At 36.6% G+C, this 19,822-nt stretch overlaps 1 protein-coding gene across 1 annotated transcript; it reads right to left on the bottom strand.

Annotated features, from left to right (window-relative positions):
* Positions 1-57: 57 nt before the first annotated feature.
* On the bottom strand, positions 58-19,498 carry LOC140161980 (protein eyes shut homolog). Its single transcript, XM_072185272.1, has 5 exons — positions 19,352-19,498; positions 4,284-5,933; positions 1,505-1,618; positions 695-838; positions 58-68 (listed from the first exon to the last, which is right to left on the bottom strand). Exons 2-5 carry the CDS (start codon positions 5,203-5,205, stop codon positions 58-60), a joined length of 1,191 nt encoding a protein of 396 aa, XP_072041373.1. The 5' UTR covers positions 5,206-5,933; positions 19,352-19,498.
* Between the last annotated feature and the right edge of the window lie 324 nt (positions 19,499-19,822).

Here is a 19,822-nt window from a genome sequence, read left to right as displayed (position 1 = left end):
CCTATTCTGATAGACTCACCTTGATACCCTACCATGCAATGGCATACATAGCTAGTATCAGTCATTGGCTGACAGATTCCATTGTTGCATACAGATGATGCACAGGTCCCTATCAGTTCTGTACAGTTAACCAGGCCTATTCTGATAGACTCACCTTGATACCCTACCATGCAATGGCATACATAGCTAGTATCAGTCATTGGTTGACAGATCCCATTATTGCATACATATGATGCACAGGTCCCTATCAGTTCTGTACAGTTAACCAGGCCTATTCTGATAGAGTCACCTTGATACCCTACCATGCAATGGCATACATAGCTAGTATCAGTCATTGGTTGACAGATCCCATTGTTGCATACATATGATGTACAGGTCCCTATCAGTTCTGTACAGTTAACCAGGCCTATTCTGATAGACTCACCTTGATACCCTACCATGCAATGGCATACATAGCTGGTATCAGTCATTGGTTGACAGATCCCATTGTTGCATACATATGATGTACAGGTCCCTATCAGTTCTGTACAGTTAACCAGGCCTATTCTGATAGACTCACCTTGATACCCTACCATGCAATGGCATACATAGCTAGTATCAGTCATTGGTTGACAGATCCCATTGTTGCATACATATGATGTACAGGTCCCTATCAGTTCTGTACAATTAACCAGGCCTATTCTGATAGACTCACCTTGATACCCTACCATGCAATGGCATACATAGCTAGTATCAGTCATTGGTTGACAGATCCCATTATTGCATACAGATGATGTACAGGTCCCTATCAGTTCTGTACAATTAAACGAGCCTATTCTGATAGACTCACCTTGATACCCTACCATACAATGGCATACATAGCTAGTATCAGTCATTGGTTGACAGATTCCATTGTTGCATACAGATGATGCACAGGTCCCTATCAGTTCTGTACAGTTAACCAGGCCTATTCTGATAGACTCACCTTGATACCCTACCATGCAATGGCATACATAGCTAGTATCAGTCATTGGTTGACAGATCCCATTGTTGTATACAGATGATGTACAGGTCCCTATCAGTTCTGTACAGTTAACCAGGCCTATTCTGATAGACTCACCTTGATACCCTACCATACAATGGCATACATAGCTAGTATCAGTCATTGGTTGACAGATCCCATTGTTGCATACAGATGATGCACAGGTCCCTATCAGTTCTGTACAATTAACCAGGCCTATTCTGATAGACTCACCTTGATACCCTACCATACAATGGCATACATAGCTAGTATCAGTCATTGGTTGACAGATCCCATTGTTGCATACAGATGATGCACAGGTCCCTATCAGTTCTGTACAATTAACCAGGCCTATTCTGATAGACTCACCTTGATACCCTACCATACAATGGCATACATAGCTAGTATCAGTCATTGGTTGACAGATCCCATTGTTGCATACAGATGATGCACAGGTCCCTATCAGTTCTGTACAATTAACCAGGCCTATTCTGATAGACTCACCTTGATACCCTACCATGCAATGGCATACATAGCTAGTATCAGTCATTGGTTGACAGATCCCATTGTTGCATACAGATGGTGCACAGGTCCCTATCAGTTCTGTACAATTCAAACCTAAGGGTAAAACAAAGATAAAATAGTAAATGAATTTGTGATTTCTTGCCACATTATCAGTAATAATCAGCAAACACAAAACATTTTACAGAAAATGATTAAATGTCAGCTTCAATCATGCCACTGTTTTTCCATGGTATACGCCATAGAAGTGATGTCATAATCAGATTAACTACCATAGCAATAGATGAATACAATTTTTGAATAGATCGCCCTGCACTACAAGCAGATTGCACTAATCACCTGTGTATGTCAGCAAACATAGATTGTATGTCAGCAAACATAGATTGAATACAATACCGCTCTTTTTCAAGATACTAATCTTACACGTACATGTGCGAGTGATCAGCTTTTCTGTGACATCTATGGTTCAATGCATCGGTACTGCGTGAATGTTGTAGTGAAGGGCGATATAGTCTAAATTGTATTCATCTATTGCTATGGTAGTTAATCCGATTCACTATGTCACTTCTACGACGAATAGATCCTATCGAACAAACTGGAATGGTATAACCATTGAAATGGCAGCCATGTTAATGGACAGTTGGAAGTGACAGAGGGGCAGGTCTCATACATGTACTTATCAGTCCCCTGTTTTAAAAAAGCGCAGTGATTTATAGTGCGCTACGCACAGGCACAACGCCTAGATGTTGATCCACAAGCCTCAGCACACTTTACAGGTTGTCGCTGACTACTACGGCCCCACATCTTTCCATAAACCATTTGGCAACAATTCAGAGACTTTGCTGCTACAAGAGCGCACACCCTAGACATTCCACAAATAACCTTCGCAACCAGGATCCGCTCCCCAAGTTTCGTACGGATCACAACGAGACAATCAGCCGTAAGTTCCTTGTCCAGGGGAATTTCAAGCCAACTCAATTTTTCCACGAGAGCATACTTACACCGCCAGGGTTCGAACCCGCAACCTCTCGCACCATAGTCGAACGTCTTATCAATTGAGCTAACTTGACTGTTTTACAGTATCATCATGCAAACTGGTCTGTGGAGGCCTCCTGGTGGACTGAATTTCATTTATGAGGACGACCGACATAGTTTTCGATAGTTCTATAAAATGTTGATAACATTCAGAAATTTTTTTTGAAAACTTCATGCAAAACATTGTGACATGTTATTAAATGCTGACAAAATATGTTGGAAAAATAAGTGAGAAAATATATTTTACAATTAGCCAGCGAAGTGGTTACATAACTCCTTGGTAACTGGATCACCAGACAGGGTCTAATTCTGCATAAAACCGGGCAACGTTATTTCTATAGATCTGCTGCGCATTCAAATTGCATTGTATTGCATCGTAATTTCATTTGTGTCTATGCTAATTATGTTTACACAACATGAACTTACGTGTTTTCAAGCAAATTCGCCGATAATAGGTGATCAAAAGCGATCGGAATGTTACAAAAGTACAGATCGCATTCAGCTTACTTCATATGAGATGATCTTTGGAAAAATACGGCATAATTTGTCTTGGTGTTTATGGAATGCCATGCAGTAAAATATTAATACGCGTGCGGCAATTCATGATTGACAACTAACAATCGGCGTGTCCTTCAGTATCCTCCACTGTCAATTTCTTATCCACTCACTAATCCTCACAAAAGCTTTGTGTTGATTACGTAATGTGTGGAGGCAAATTGCAATAAGTACAATGAAATAATGAGTAGGGCGGGCTCCGAGGCGGGTTTCTTCTTCATCTTACGTAAGAGTATTGTTCCCCAAAAAAAACCCGGAAGCTTGTCGTTTGGAGCTCTAGCTGAAATACAGCAAGATAATGTAAGATAGTAAATGTAAACCTGTATTTTAGCTAGAGTATCTCGAGCTATGGATCACACACCATTTGGAATTCAGTACATACCACAGACTTGTGTTGCGATCATTTCAATCGTGGTGTAGAACTCAAAAGTGTGATCAAGTTGACACAGTGATAATCGGATTAAACGTAATACTTCACTGGCGAATAAAATTTTGACATGTTAAAATGTTGTTTTAAATTTTGAAAACATTTACAAAATTTCCATGGATGTTACATTTGAAGGAAAAGTTGCAGGAGTCAGGACTTTATCTTTACATGATTAGTTTGTTCGGATTATAATTGGCGAAAAATATGAGACTCACATACGTGTATTGATACGGAATGGCCTGGAGAGTTGGGCCCAGCACTCACGCTTGTATTGCATTACGTAATGTGTGACTGACACACGCTTATGTGAAATAATGCTAGCATAAGCGAGGACTTCATCAATGTGCGCGTGCGCAGTAACAAAAACCAGACAATGTTTGCCAATTTTAATCCAAACAAACAATAGTCCCAAGATGCAACGACCTGGTAACTTAAATTCTCATATTAATCATAACATGTAATTGGCTATTCAAGTTGAAATCCACACTACCCATGTGGAAGATTTTGGAAATATCTAACACAGAGGGAGTATGTTTTTCAGGTGTAATTGGTCATGGTTAATCATTTTGAAACCCATACTCCCCCTGTATTATGGCTTTACCTATATCTCCCACAACTGGAGTGAGTATTTCAAATGGAAGTTACCCAACTGTCTATTCTATTTGAAACTCATACTCCCTCTGTGGCAGATATTTCTAAAACCTTCCACAGGGGGTGTGTGGATTTTAAATGGAATGCCCTTACCTGTAAATCCAGTTGTGCAATTGCATTGGTAGTCTTGACCATCAGCCCCTCCAGTAACATCCCTACAGTCAGCACCATTTTGGCATGGCAGTGAAAAGCACCCATCAAATTCTTCACAGTAATACCCTGCATACCCATCCGAACAGTTACAATGAAAGACGCCCTCTTGTGGTTGTGTGATACAAGATCCCGCACCACTGCAGTCTAACGTAGATCCTTGTGCACGACAATCAAACGGTTTTACGGTAACGTTGACTCGCAAACCAAAGTCGCATCTGGCAAAGAAATTTGTGGTCGGTAGTTGTGCAAAATAATGAATACCCACTGTGAGGGCGCTTGCATTGATGTCAATGACATCATTAGTCGGTTGTAAAACAAGTGATTGGGTTGTTGAATCATCTGGACACGCAACAAAAGTATCTTCGGTTACGTTAGCAGGGAAAGCAACGTAAAAAGGCAACGAGGACGGAACAATTTGAATACTGTCGCCGAGTTGTATTTCAGTGGGACACAGCTGCGCTGGAAATGACACCCCTGGCACACCTGGGGCTCCAAAACATTCTTGCGATGACGTACAAACAAAATCCGGTAACCAGTCAATGGCAATGGTATCTGGGGTATCACGCCAAGGTATATTAGTCTCAACATTGCATTCGATGCTATTTGTTCCACGTACACAGAGTAGTAAAAGAAAATACCACATAAATATAACATCCGTCCTTTTTAATTTGAATGAATGCCAGCATCTATACGTCCTATTTGGCAGCATGGGGTTTTCATGCTGCCTTGGAGCCATTTTGAAAGCACAGAATGGATAACTTGAGCGTAACCTGCCCACAGGAGTGTGCTGATAGTATGTTCTCTCATCCATGTTGCTTGTAGTTGTACTATTTTTTTGATCAAGTTTCAAACATCTTCCCATGTGGGAACACACACACGTGTACTCTTGAGGAACCTGTGCTTGGGCAGTTGATGCAACATGAGTAAATACATTGCAAATACAAGATCCGTCTCTGGAAGACAGTTAGGAATTAAGTAGTAAATACAATAGCATGTTTCTACAGAGAATAACTACTCGGTAGAAACAGCCAATATCATTATTTCCCAATTGACACAGCGCGATTGACACGGCACGCCAAAATCAAACCTTCTCTGGACAACTTTACTGTCTTGCAAAGTGCCAAACAAACTGCACAGGTAAAGAGCTCTCAGTAGAAATGGTCTGGATAATGGTAAGGCATGTGAGTAATTAAAGTATTGTCAGTAGATTAACTGATGGCTGGAAGTTATAATGAAACCTGGAGAAAAAGTCTATGGTGTTGAAATTGTTGCCATCTATAGCTAACCGACTGTAGGCCTACCGTACATAAATCACAATCCATGGATACTCTGGACAATTCTAAATAACAATTATGTGACAGAATTTAAACAGATTGGTAGTTTTGAAAGACGGACAAATGGAACTCATATTGATTCTGTCAACATTGTTGTTCCATGTATTGCATATCGCCCGATACTAGGTTCATCTGTTCTGCACCTGCTGAGACAGTTGGTAGTGAGTGTCTTTTGCTGTAGATCCGTATGTTGTCACTTGTTCAAGTTCTTTCACTAGCTTTGAATATTACATTAATCAATCCTGCTGAATTTGCTCTGGAAATACAAAAGTAGAAGAAAAAATTACATATCAATGACTATATTTTATTCTAGGATCAATATTCAAAATACTAATTAGTTCCTGTAATACTTATTTATTTTTACTAGATTTTGATTTGGCTCAGAGGATGATTTAAGCACTTCCCAGCAAGCCTTGCGGTTAGCACAGCTGTGTGAGTGAACATGACACCACTGCCCGCCCACTGCATACACACACGTGCATGGTTAAATTTGAATTTGGACAGATATATTTACAATAAAAACACCTTCAAAAAGTTGGTCGATTTCACATTTTATGTTATCTACAGAAGGTGTGAATTATCCTTCATGCATACATCACTTTAAATCTGAAATCGACCAAGTAATAATGACACACGGGCAATTCTAAAACAACATCTTTTGCACAGAGTTCAATGGGAAGTAAAGTGGCAGTTGAAACTCTAGTGATAACACTTTTACAGTGCATGATGGGGCTTCCTTAAATCATCCTCTGATTTGGACTCTAATGTGAGGCTATCGAGGAGTAAATTCAAAGCTAGACTTCTCAAAAGTCTGTACACAATGCTGGTTTCATACTACCCTGCCGCTTGCCGCTGAGCGCCGTGGCGCACGCGCATTGCAGACAAACGGACACAATAAAGACTTGTCATTGGTTGAAAAACCCTGCTGCTGCGGAGTATGCTGGAGGCTCAACAAAGCTAAGCACCAGAGAAAAACACGATTTGGGAGGCCAAAAAATGCACCACGATTCCCCCTAAACACACAAAAAAAACTGTGACTTCGAGAAAAAAAACACACACACAAAAAAAGATAATATATATATTTTTATCATTTGATTTGTGTTAAATGTAACTAGCACTGCAGCTGATGACTGGCGGCGAATACTGTACACAACTTTCTGACCCTTAGTGTATTGAACCTGTGAATTGCTCGAGAAGTCTACAGCCAAGAATTTGCTCACCGATAGCTTCACATTGCATTCAAAATTTAGTCGGATTCACTGAAGCATGACACCGTGTAAAGCAATGGAAGTTCAGAAGTAAACACAGGCGATCACGACAGGCGATTGCATCAAAAATTGCTAAAATTACACTTCAGCAAAATTTTAGACTGTCCAAAATAGGCAAATCTTGCTCAAAAGATGCAGTTGACTCATTGAAATAACTTTCATCCAAATTTCAACAATAACAGAATAAATAAACGCCGGTGCATAAAATTGCACCACTGTCCAACCGAAAAATGATACCAACGCACTCTAGCATCGAATGCGTAACTATCGTGTGCTAATTCGAAACTAGAGTTCTCGAGTAACCTGTGAAGCGAAGCCGTGTAATTGATTTGAGAGTAGGCCTACACAGTAAGGCGTTTTGGGTCAAGCTGGGAGAAAAAATCCCAGGTCGACCCAAAATAGTGTATCGCACACGATAGACCACTTAAGTTATCATATATTGGTTTCTCCCAGGTCAACCGTAAATTTTGGGTTCAACATTCGACCTGCAAACGCCCAGGATTTTTGGCCAGGTCGACCCACGACAAGCATGCAAATAGGCCTACATACGTGACCCGACCATGGCGATATACATGTGACCATGGTGACAAGTATAAACCATTGCATTCATTCATAACTTTTGCAAGCGCCAGTGACTTTTACGATATGGCATTTAAATTAATTCACAGTCATAGAATGACTCTACTCTACTCTCATATTAATTAGAGGTTAATGACTGCGCATCAGTTGTTTTGAGGGTATTGTGAAATATCTAAACATTGTGCTTTGGAACCGAGAGAGTTTTTCTTGAATTGTTATGATTTAATATTGGCCTACCCTAGAATGTTTCATAAGAGCTATAAGAAAAAGGGTAGAAAGTAAGAAATATTATTTAGGCCTATATTTTTAGAGTCAGAAGTTACGGTTCTGCGCATCAAATGTCTCGTGTTTAAAAAGAATAACTTAGAAAGTATGAAATGTATATATTTTTAGGCGCCGGTGGAGTATTTCTGCGCACAGTCGCAGGGAATCCACTGACGGATTTTTTCGGCGACGCGTGCAGAAAATCCCCTCCGTATATAGCTCGGTGGAGTAATTCTGCGACGGTCGCAGGGAATCCACTGACGGATTTTTCAAGACGTGCGCAGAAACTCCCTCCGTATATAGCTCCGGTGGAGTAATTCTGCGCACGGTCACAGGGAATCCACTAACGGATTTTCGGCGCACGTTTTTCTTGAATTGTTATGATTTAATATTGGCCTACCCTAGAATGTTTCATAAGAGATAAGAAAAAGGGTAGAAAGTAAGAAATATTATTCAGGCCTATATTTTTAGAGTCAGAAGTTACGGTTCTGCGCATCAAATGTCTCGTGTTTAAAAAGAATAACTTAGAAAGTATGAAATGTATATATTTTTAGGCGCCGGTGGAGTATTTCTGCGACAGTCGCAGGGAATCCACTGACGGATTTTCGGTAGACATGCGCAGAAAATCCCTCCGTATATAGCTCGTGGATTAATTCTGCACGGTCGCAGGGAATCCACTGACGGATTTTCGGCGCTGTGCGCAGAAACTCCCCTCCATATATAGCTCCGGTGGAGTAATTCTGCACACGGTCGCAGGGATCCACTAACGGATTTTCGGCGCACGTTTTTCTTGAATTGTTATGATTTAATATTGGCCTACACTAGAATGTTTCATAAGAGATAAGAAAAAGGGTAGAAAGTAAGAAATATTATTTAGGCCTATATTTTTAGAGTCAGAAGTTACGGTTCTGCGCATCAAATGTCTCGTGTTTAAAAAGAATAACTTAGAAAGTATGAAATGTATATATAGGCGCCGGTGGAGCGCCGAAATTCCGTCAGTGGATTCCGTGCGACCGTGCGCAGAAATACTCCACCGTATTAAAAATAAACTCTAAAAATATATACATTTCATATACTTTCTAAGTTATTCTTTTTAAACACGAGACATTTGATGCGCAGAACCGTAACTTCCGACTCTAAAAATATAGGCCTAAATAATATTTCTTACTTTCTACCCTTTTTCTTATAGTCTTATGAAACATTCTAGGGTAGGCCAATATTAAGGGGGTACTACACCCCTGTGGTAAATTTGTGACTATTTTTGCATTTTTCTCAAAAAATAATAGCACACTGGTAACAAAAGTTGTGTATATTATTGGGGCAAGGAATCCAATTACCACACTGAAATTTCAGTGACTCAAGACAAGCGGTTCAGTATATGGCCGTGTGTCTTGAAGTGGGGTTCCTTTGCGTTTTGTTAGTAAATTTCTAGGATCGCGCATCATTTTGCATTGAAACATTCATAACTTCCAAATTATATATCCTATCATAGTAAAAGTAAACATTTTCTGAATGGAAAAAGTCCAATCTTTCCAAAAATGGCATCTAATTTTCAGTAGGGGTAAGTCTAAATCAGGTAAAAATCCAAATATGCATGAAAAAGTTGTCAAAAAGTAGTACCTCCTCAAAAACATGTAACATCCAAACCATAGCACCTATCTAAAAAACAACCTTATTGGTGCAAAGTAGAGTCAATAGCCCACCCAAAATTGTATACTTTGATAGGGTTACCCCTACTTGATGTACTTTTTTGATACACGGAATGACACGTTACAAAATTTTCCATCAAAATTTGAGGAAAATACAAAAATAATACTTGAATTGCTAAAAGGGCCTCTTTATACTAATTTTAATCTTAGTTTATTCTTAAAAACATTAATACATTTGTAAAGTGCAAGCAACAACGATCCTAAAAATGTTTACTTTGATAAGGTTGCACCTAAATAGGGCACTTTCTGTGGTGTGATGTCACGGTGACATAAAAGACGTAAATTTTGTTCAGTTTAAAAAAATAAAAAGAATCAATCTCTTGTGTTGACTTCAAACATGTAAAAACTGCAGGTATTAACTACAAGTTTAACTCACTTCAGATTCTTCCTAGCAATACTTTTGGGCACTGTTGCTTTTATAAACTATCCAGAGAGGTTGTGTGAGCAACCGAGCCCTACCAAATTCACCTTAATTTTTATTACTCTCTTGACACTCTTTAATAGCTCACATGCAGTGAGCAATTATAATATAATCATTTATAATATAAATGTGTGCGTATTATTTTAAATGTCCAATTTTAAAATGCCATATTATGAATGAGGCTGAGCAAATATTAAATTTTGGTCTGTAGCTATAATTAATTAATTAATTAATTAATATTTATTTATTTAACATTGCAACTGACGAGTGTGGATGGGTCAAACCATCCATACGAGACAAATTTGTATTGCGATGTGGTAATTTCATTTGTATAATAATAATATATTTCGCTCCTATATTTTATAGTTGAGCACTGTATCTAGTGATGGTTTCACTATAATTTTTTACTATAATTAATTAATTAATTAATTAATTTGTTTGTTAGTTAATTAATTAGATAATTAATTAATAATTTATTTATTTATTAAATTAATTAATTTAATGAGTATTCAATACAGGCCTGTTAAAATAAATTACAATTGATTTATGGCAGTTAAAAAAAACCCTGAGATGGTTGTCTTCAGATTTCGGTGTCCCAAGATCCGTATTAATTTAAAATTAATTGATTAATTAATTTATATTATTCCCAAGATCTGTGTTAATTTAAAATTAATTGATTAATTAATTTATATTATTCCCAAGATCTGTGTTAATTTAAAATTAATTGATTTAATTATCACAAAACAAATAGATCTTTAGTATAAAAGTAGAGATTTAAAGAATTCATTCACTGTTGTAATGTAGAAAACCATGATGAACTGATGAGTGCTCGTTTCTCCCATAGACTTTACATGGTGCCGTATCCCAATTTTGCACCACCCGGCGTCTTCGTTTACTTAATTAATTAAATCTTTCTTATTTCAAATCTCAGAACATTAAATTTGGTACCAAATTAAAGAGTAGGCCTACATTCTAGGCCTTTAGGCAGTATCTTATTTAAAGACTTTATTCATTGTTGTAATATAGAAAAACCTTGATGAGCAGAGTGCTCATTTCTCCCATAGACTTTACATGGTTCCGTATCCCAATTCCGTATCCCAATTGCACCACCCTGCGTCTTCGTTTACTTAATTACTTACAACTTTGTAATTAAAAACCTCAGAATATTAAGTTTGGTATCAAATTAAGGAGTACACTATAGGTTTTAAAATGAATGTAAATTTGATGGCATTGGAAATGATTAAAGGTGCTTACTTATTACAAACAAGTCATTTTTACTAAAATATGAAACAACACCACCCTATTGAGAACACCAGATCACGACACACGGCCATATATGATAGGAAATGAGGTACATCCAAGCGGTACCTTATTTCTTATCATAAATAACGAACCGCTTGTCTTGGGTCTCTGAAATGCCAGTGTAGTAATTGGATTCCTTGCCCCTATAATATAAATAACTTTTGTTACCAATGTGTTATTAGTTTTTGAGAAAAATACAAAAATAGACAAAACTTTATTCAGGGGTGTAGTATCCCCTTAAATCATAACAATTCAAGAAAAATGTGCGCCGAAAATCCGTTAGTCCACCGTGCGCAATTAATCCACTAACGGAAGTTCTGCGTAGGGGTCGCAGAAGCTCCACTGGTGGATAGCTTACATAACTCGGTAGAGCTAGCGCGATTTGCATAGCATGATAGTAATACTATTCTGTCGGTCCGTGTCACGTTACTTCCGGTTGATGATTTTCGAGTGAAAACAAGTCCCTGATTCGATTTTTGTTGATGATTTTTGTCATTGGTGTTATGTAAATTTCGATCGCAAATAGTCAGTGGAATCAAACAACCGTTTCTAAGTCTTCAGAGTGAAAGAAACTTACTTGATTTACCGTTTATATACTGACAAACTTAAAATTAAATTCCATGGTCGAGTGTTGTTTTTTCCGAAATTGAATGCCACTCCAGCAACATCGCTATGTAGCCTCCTTCACAGCCGGTTTCTGTTGTTCACAACAAACCGTGAGCCACATGCAGTTTGGGCCCGAGACTAGAGATAGCCCGGATGTTCGACCGACAGAATAGAAAAATTATCAAATTTGTTGACATCGTGGAACATTCAAAGTGCTTGTTACTCCGCGACTAATCATGCTAACTACACGCGCGTACAGTGCTACTCTATGCGTCCATATAGCGAGGCTATCTGTGTACAACTGCTTACTACGCACAGCCACACAAAGAGTATGTTCCACGATGTCCACGAATTTGATAATTTTTCTATAGTAGTACATGTATACTATTTAGTACTAGTAGTAGTACAACAAATTCAACATATAATATGACAAATATGTTGTGAAAATGATAGCCCCATTACTAGTAGTCAGTCATGTCATTAATATTACAAATATCATGATATACCGGGTACATAAAACTAAAAAGCTTAGTTTAATATAAAAATAGTGTTTGTTGATGAATTTCTGTCCAGTTATACTGAAATGCAGTAAACCTTAGACGAGCGGTATCAGGACGACTCGACCTCCGGACTACTCGACCACGGACTACTCGACCACGGACAACTCGACCTCCCTGACAAGTCGACCTCCCTGACAAGTCGACCTCCATAATCGCCGTGCACTTGGTGCATTCATGAATAGTGATAAATGCATGCACGAAGTTGTTGTTGTTATTTATCATTATAACTTTGTTGAGTAGCTAACATAATTAGTCCACATTTAAATGTTTTGTGTGAAATAATATCGTAATATGAATTAATATTCCATATAACAAGACATGATTATCAAGATCATAAGAACTCTGCATAGAGAGATATGGCGATATTTTTGTATTGACCACTTGATAAGGTGATTAGCGCATTGTCACTTACCTACAATAGCAGAATGGTGCAGTAGGTTTAATTCTTTGGTATTATAAAATCAATGACTGTCAGGTATTTGTTATCAATGAGCATGATCAATGAATTGTCTTAGGACTATAAAAATTTTTGACATGAAATAAAAATGATTTCAGTACCAAGAAATAATATTTTTAGCAATGTACGGGTATTTTCCATTGGGTTTGATTTAAGCTTCGCTGTTAATATTGACTTGCTTATATTATTTATTTATTTATTTATTTATTTATTTATTTATTTATTTATTTATTTATTTATTTATTTATTTATTTATTTATTTATTTATTTATTTTATTTATTTATTTATTTATTTATTTATTTATTTATTTATTTATTTATTTATTTATTTATTTATTTATTTATTTATTTATTTATTTATTTATTTATTTATTTATTTATTTATTTATTTATTTATTTATTTATTTATTTATTTATTATTTATGCTATGAGCATAGCATTTTATGGTCATGTGTGCTGCTGGTCTATAAAAATAATACAGAAGTTCATACATTTAGTATTATCTACGTGTTTATAGTCATCATGTATGAGACTTGTGTTAATTTCAATTTGGCTCAACATGTTTAACATAGATAAGCACGTTGGTGGGCAATGGAACCCGTGCTTAACATATGCACCTTGGTGGGCAACGGAGTATGCGGGACTTGTGCTAATTTTTTTCACAGGCTTCAACACGCTTAACAGCACGTTGGTGGGCAACGGAGCACTCAGGGACTGTCTTTTGGAGTTTGCAGGAGAGCATTAAATAGCTCTTCAAAGAGTCTTCAAGGAGAGCTGTTTAGAGCATTTACAATAGAATGTAAGGAGAGAATGGTCAACTAAGGAGAACTAAAAATCACTCTCCTATATCAGATTTAAGTTGAGCAGTAGAGAGCGATTGCTATTGCTCCCCTCAAAAGGCAGTCCCTGGAGCACTGCACTTGTGTTAATTTTGACATGTTTAACATAATGCACGATGGTGGGCAATGGAACCCATGCACGCATAGTCTGGGGCACGCTGGTGGGCAACGGAGTATAAGACTTAATTTCTATCGCTTCAACATCAGGCATGTCGGTGGGCAACGGAACCCACGCATAGCATGGCGCGTTGGCAGGGGGGCGGAGTACGAGATTTGTGTTTTATTTGACATCGCTTCAATTCGTTTAAGATATGAACGGGGATTGTTGATGTTTTATGTTATTTCGCTATCTACTGAAAATTAATGCATACATTTGGCAGAATGTATTAAAGGGGCACTTCGTGATCCACAGCCTCATCCCCCACTTTTCTCAAAAAAAGTTGAGATTTTTATATCACTGGAATACTCTGGCTACATAATGTTTATGTACAAAATATTTCTTGCAGATTAATTCGTTTAGCAAAGATATCATGAAATTTGAATTTCGTTCTCTGGTGCACCAGAACGAAATTACAACGTATTGTCTATGGAGCAGTGTAATACACATAATCATGCATAACTCGCAAACGCAAAATCGGAATCAACTGAAATTTTGGGAATATGCTTTTTTCGAGGATATGTACTGAAAAATGTCATAAAAAGAGGATGCTAGGATCACGAAATACTCCTTTAAATGTATTAGGAAAAACTTTTAGTATTTTGATATTTCGTGTTTGTTGTTTTATTTTGTTTGTTTTTTGTATTTTTCACTATCTACTGAAATAGCATTTTGCGGCGCGACGGCCCTATAAACTTGATATAGAACATTTGAAAAAAGTTGAAAAGGTCTACTTTTAATATTTTTAATTTGAAAATTTCACAAAAGTTGAAAAATCCAAATTTTGGATTGAAAAAGACTTTCAATGATTGAAACAACTCCCGAATTTTGGTTTTGAAAAAGAACATCTCGACGAGCCCCAAATAAGTTTTTTAATCCGACCTTTAATATTTTGAAATGTTGAAAAACTAGGAAAACTAGAAAAATACTCGACGAGATCAATTTTTTTAATCGACTTTTAATATTTGAAAGAATTGAAAAAGCGTGATTTTGGTGTTGAAAATGATTGACGAGGGCAATTCATTATCAGTTAAGTATGGATACCTGTGTTCAAATACATGAATAAAGTACTGAAGTAGGGCCTAAACACATGTCTTCCAAATCTAGGTATATTGAACACCCAGATTTGGAAGTTATAGGTTAGGCCTATTATAGGAAGTGGTCATTTTGTTATAAAAATAGATATGACAAGACATATTCTTTATAACTTTATTTCACTTTATTACACTTTTTTTACTATACTGATCTATATATGCATGTAGGGAACACTTGTAGTTATATATAATACATACGTCCGATGTTAAACCTTAAACCATCCTTTTAAACATTGTCGATCAAATTTTCACCAAAATACTCACTTCCCTTTATTCATTTCTTGAATACTTAACCGTTCCCCCTAGCCCTGGGGAATTAGAAAATGAGGTTCTAAATGAAGTCCCAATCGAAGTCATACCATGTCAGACAAGGGATAAAAATTAATGTTTACCACCTTTACAGATCTTTTTTGCAACAGATTTTTTTATTTCCATGGTAATCTATTGACTTTTTCATGAAAATAATAAAAAGTTTTGGCCAGTGATAAGGGTGGTGACGGGACATTTTCAATCACCTTTCATTACTCTCATCATGGAAATACGAGAATTCTGTATAGCCTAACTATATTGAAGAGTTTGTTTCCAAAACTGATTATATCGAATGGCTAGTGTAAAAACATGGTTAATTAATTCCTGTACAGCAGTTGACAAGTTCGAACAACAGATATGAAATATTTATAACAATGATTTGAGTAGGAAAGCCGGGAAGGAAAGCCGTCTATTTCTTTTTACACTCATCCAAAGCAGATGATATGGCATAGTAAATTGCAACGTGCTAAATCAATATGGGAGAATTCAGTAGGCGGATTAAACTTAATAAGAAAATATATTACAAATAACAATGACAAATTCACTGTCATATATACATATCCATTTCATTGGTGAAAATAATGTTATTAAAAGTTGCAAAGTTAAAATTATACAATAAAAGGTAACAGAAATCAGCTGTTCAAAATTGATTTAACCAGTTTTGTAAACAAAATGTCAAGTTCTACTGTCTTCCTTTGAGTAGGCTACGTCCGAAGCACAAGACACGGGCAAACGGCCCGTAATAGACTCGTAATTCCCCAGACGGTTATAGTGATGAGAACATACCAGTTTATGCAGACACGCAGCCGAGAGGCCCGGGGACTCAAGCAATCGATCGACGTCCGGGTCCGTTCTGTCACCTTTATGCGTGCTCGGTTGTGGTGCCGTTGATTCAACCCCTGTCTCACCCGGCGCTTTCGGCAGCACTGAAATGCCAAGGGTGCAAAAACGTGGGCGCCGAATGTACCCCAAAAAGCTCAGAGCAAACGGTATAAAATCTCCAAGCTGCTGCTCGCGTATGTTTCGCTGTGCGCATTTGTCCTGGAGAAATTAGTACAGAAGTAATTTAACATTAATAATAAATACATACTGTAATCAATGTAACTGAAACGTAGATTTCTACATTTACAACTATTATTATAATCATAAATATCAAGGCCTAAATTTCAGAAATATAAATTAATTATTGTCCTGTTTCCCTTTGTTTTGCTTTTTTAATGATATGCCTATCATGCGCTATCATGCGCTATCATGCTTGTGAGTTTTTAAAATTAATTTGCTTATTGTGTTCTGAAGCTGGAAATAACCTTAAATCCAAACTATTCTTCTTACTGTTATAACTTTTCTTCAACTTGGTATTGTTGATTAGAATCTGATTATGCCACAGAATTTTAATACTGTGGATTATTATACTTATAGATTCCATTGATAAATAATAGCACACTAGTCAATAGCCAAAGAATTCAATATCCTAGCCATTCGGCTATTGTTCCTAGGTACAGTGTGACATTGCGCTAATCACCTTATCAAGTTGACAATACCAAAATATTTCCAAGATATCCCATCCCTTTCCTACGCAGAGCTATTTCAAGCTATCATCTTTTATAATTATTTTATTATTTTAACCTATCGTCAATATACAATAAATAATTCCTCACACAATGTTGAAATATACTAAATGTTACATAAACAACTAAGTAAATAATAATAAAAAATAATTAATTGCTAATTAAATAAATAAAATAAATAAATAGATTGCAATAATAGGCCCTAAATTAAACAAACATATCTGGATATACGTCGCAAGCACAAAGACACGGCACAAGACATGGGCAAACGGCTCGTAATTCCCCAGGCCCAAGCGGTTATAGTGATGAGAACATACATGTACCAGTTTATACAGACACGCAGCCGAGGGGCCCGGGGACTCAAGCAATCGATCGTACGTCCGGGTCCGTTCTTATTCTGTCACCTTTGTGTGCTCGGTCGTGGTGCCGTTGATTCAACCCCTGTCTCACCCGGCGCTTTCGGCAGCACTCAAAATACCCGCGGTGCAAAACGTGGGTGCCGAATGTACCCAAAAATCTCGGAGCAAAAATAGTATAATATCTCCAAGCTGCTGCTCGCCCGGCTGCTCGCGTTTGTTTCGCTGTCGCCAGCGCATTTGTCTTGGAGAAATTAGTTAATTATTTTTAACATAACTTTAAGTACAGAAGGAATTTAACATAATAATAAATACATACTGTAATCAATGTAACTGAAACGTAGATCTATTTCTACATTTACAACTATCATAAATATCATTAATATCATCAAGGCCTAAATTTCAGAAATATAAATTGATTATTATCCTGTTTCCCTCTGTTTTTGATTTTTTTTTAATGATATGCATATAGTTTTTAAAATTAATATTAATTTGCTTATTGTGCTCTGAAGCTGGAAATAATCTGAAATCGAAATGATTCTTCTTACTGTTATAATTTTTCTTCAACTTGGTATAGATGATTAGAATCTGATTATTTTTATAGATTCCATTGATAAATAATAGAGACTTAATAACACACTAGTCAATGATTGATACCAAAGAATTCAATATCCTAGCCATTCGGCTATTGTTCCTATTGTATAATGTGAGATTGCGCTAATCACCTTATCAAGTTGACAATACCAACATATTGCCAAGATATCCCATCCCTTTCCTACGCAGAGTTATTTCAAGCTATTATCTTTTATAATAATTTTATTATTATAACCTATTATCATCAATATACCATTAAATAATTCCTCACGCAATTATCAAATATACTAAATGTTAGATAAACAACTAAGTAAATAATAATAAAAATTTAATAAATAAATAAATAAATAAATAAATAAATAAATAAATAAATAAATAAATAAATAAATAAATAAATAAATAAATAAATAAATAAATAAATAAATAAATAAATAAATAAATAAATAAATAAATAAATAAATAAATAAATAAATAAATAAATAAATACATCAGATATAAACATACCAGTTTATAATAACCCGGAAAGAGATAAGAAAGAAGCAACTTCAAAATATTGAGTGTTTTCATATCTTTTTGTAGGCCCCTATACGATTACTGTACCGGAATATTGTAATAAAAGTCTGGATATAATAATTGACAATAAAACCATAGGAAATATTATAAAACCATAGTACATCTAATCATGGCATCATAAATATTATGGAAAACATGGAGCAAGCAAAATTTTTCATCATGATGTTGGCCTAAAATGAAATGCACGATCAGCAAGTCATCCATCGGCGATGAATGCATCAAGTGCACGGTGAATATAAAGCTCGAGTTCTCAGGAAGGTCGACTTGTCCGTGGTCGAGCTGTAACGGAGGTCGAGTTGTCAGAAGTCGAGTAGTCCGGAGGTCGAGTCGTCTGACATTCAGACGAGCGCGTAGTGTAAGGATACATCGCATATTTACTGCGTTGCACGCACTTGTCTCTGATTGGCTGCTGAGGCGATCTGTTGTTGCCGAGTGGAAATTTATGAATGAACTGTGCGCCGTCGCTGCGTTGTTAGCGCCGAATTTGCAACATCACGGTAGTCGCGCTCGTAAAAGGTTTGCTGCATTTTAGTATAACCAGGCCCGCGACACTCCGGCACTTGTTGGAAGACATATGGTACAGCAGACAGTACATGTACAATGTGATTTTTCATTTATAATTAGGATTACGTCATTGCCAGAGCTTGTTTATTTGTTCATTAGAATGATTGACAGCGGTGGGCGGACTTATACGCTTTGTACCGCTCACAAAACAAAGCTCTGGCAATGACGTAATCCTAATTATAAATGAGAGAATCACATTGTACATGTACTGTCTGCTCACTCTGCTGTATTAGATGTCTTCAGCTGCGGCATAGCACGGTATAGGCAGTTTGCAGAGAGTGTCGCTTCTCTACCTTTATTTTCTCTGGTATAACACCTACAAATGTACGCATGTTATGTACGGGGAATACGGGCTAATCTATACCGTCTACCTGACGTGCAACAAAGCCAAGGTTATTTATAATATAATTTAGTTCATTTTAACCCATTATCAGCTTTCTTTATTTTTGTTTACCTTTTTTATGATCCTACATTTCATTGTAGAAATTCCCGGAGACTGAGATACCTGTCATTTTCACCGTAAAGAAGGACGCCGAATTCCGAAACCAAGGCACAAAGGTCAATTCGCATAAACAACCTAGCCTGCTCAATATTAAGCGTATTGTTAAACATAGCAAAGTTAAGATTTTTAAATATTTACAAATTTACTGATTTCATTCCACTAATAGTACACAGATAACTTTATTAATTATTTATTAGGCCAAATAAAAAAATAAACATGTTTCACGTCCCCTCCCGCTTCCTTTTTTGAGGTTTTCTCAAATAAATTTTTATTTTTGAAATTCAGTTATAACTTTTCAAAAAATATGTCTAGGAAGTTGGGATGCTTTCTATAGCCTTGTTAAGATACAAGAAACATTTTAGGAAGGTTTTGTGATCATTAGAGGGGGTATAACTCTCAGAACAACAAATAAAAAAGGGCCTC

Source organism: Amphiura filiformis, chromosome 10 (genome assembly GCF_039555335.1).
Source record: "Amphiura filiformis chromosome 10, Afil_fr2py, whole genome shotgun sequence".
Lineage (NCBI taxonomy): Eukaryota > Metazoa > Echinodermata > Ophiuroidea > Amphilepidida > Amphiuridae > Amphiura > Amphiura filiformis.
This window is presented reverse-complemented; position numbering and strand designations above follow the sequence as displayed.

What these genes read in the sequence shown, in the direction of transcription:
- LOC140161980 (XM_072185272.1), bottom strand. Translation starts at nt 5,205, where the DNA reads ATGGGAAGATGTTTGAAACTTGATCAAAAAAATAGTACAACTACAAGC. An exon ending in TTGCACAACTGGATTTACAG is followed by an intron (nt 1,619 to 4,283) that starts GTAAGGGCATTC and finishes TTTTACCCTTAG; the next exon opens with GTTTGAATTGTACAGAACTG. An exon ending in TTGCATGGTAGGGTATCAAG is followed by an intron (nt 839 to 1,504) that starts GTGAGTCTATCA and finishes ATTGTATGGTAG; the next exon opens with GGTATCAAGGTGAGTCTATC.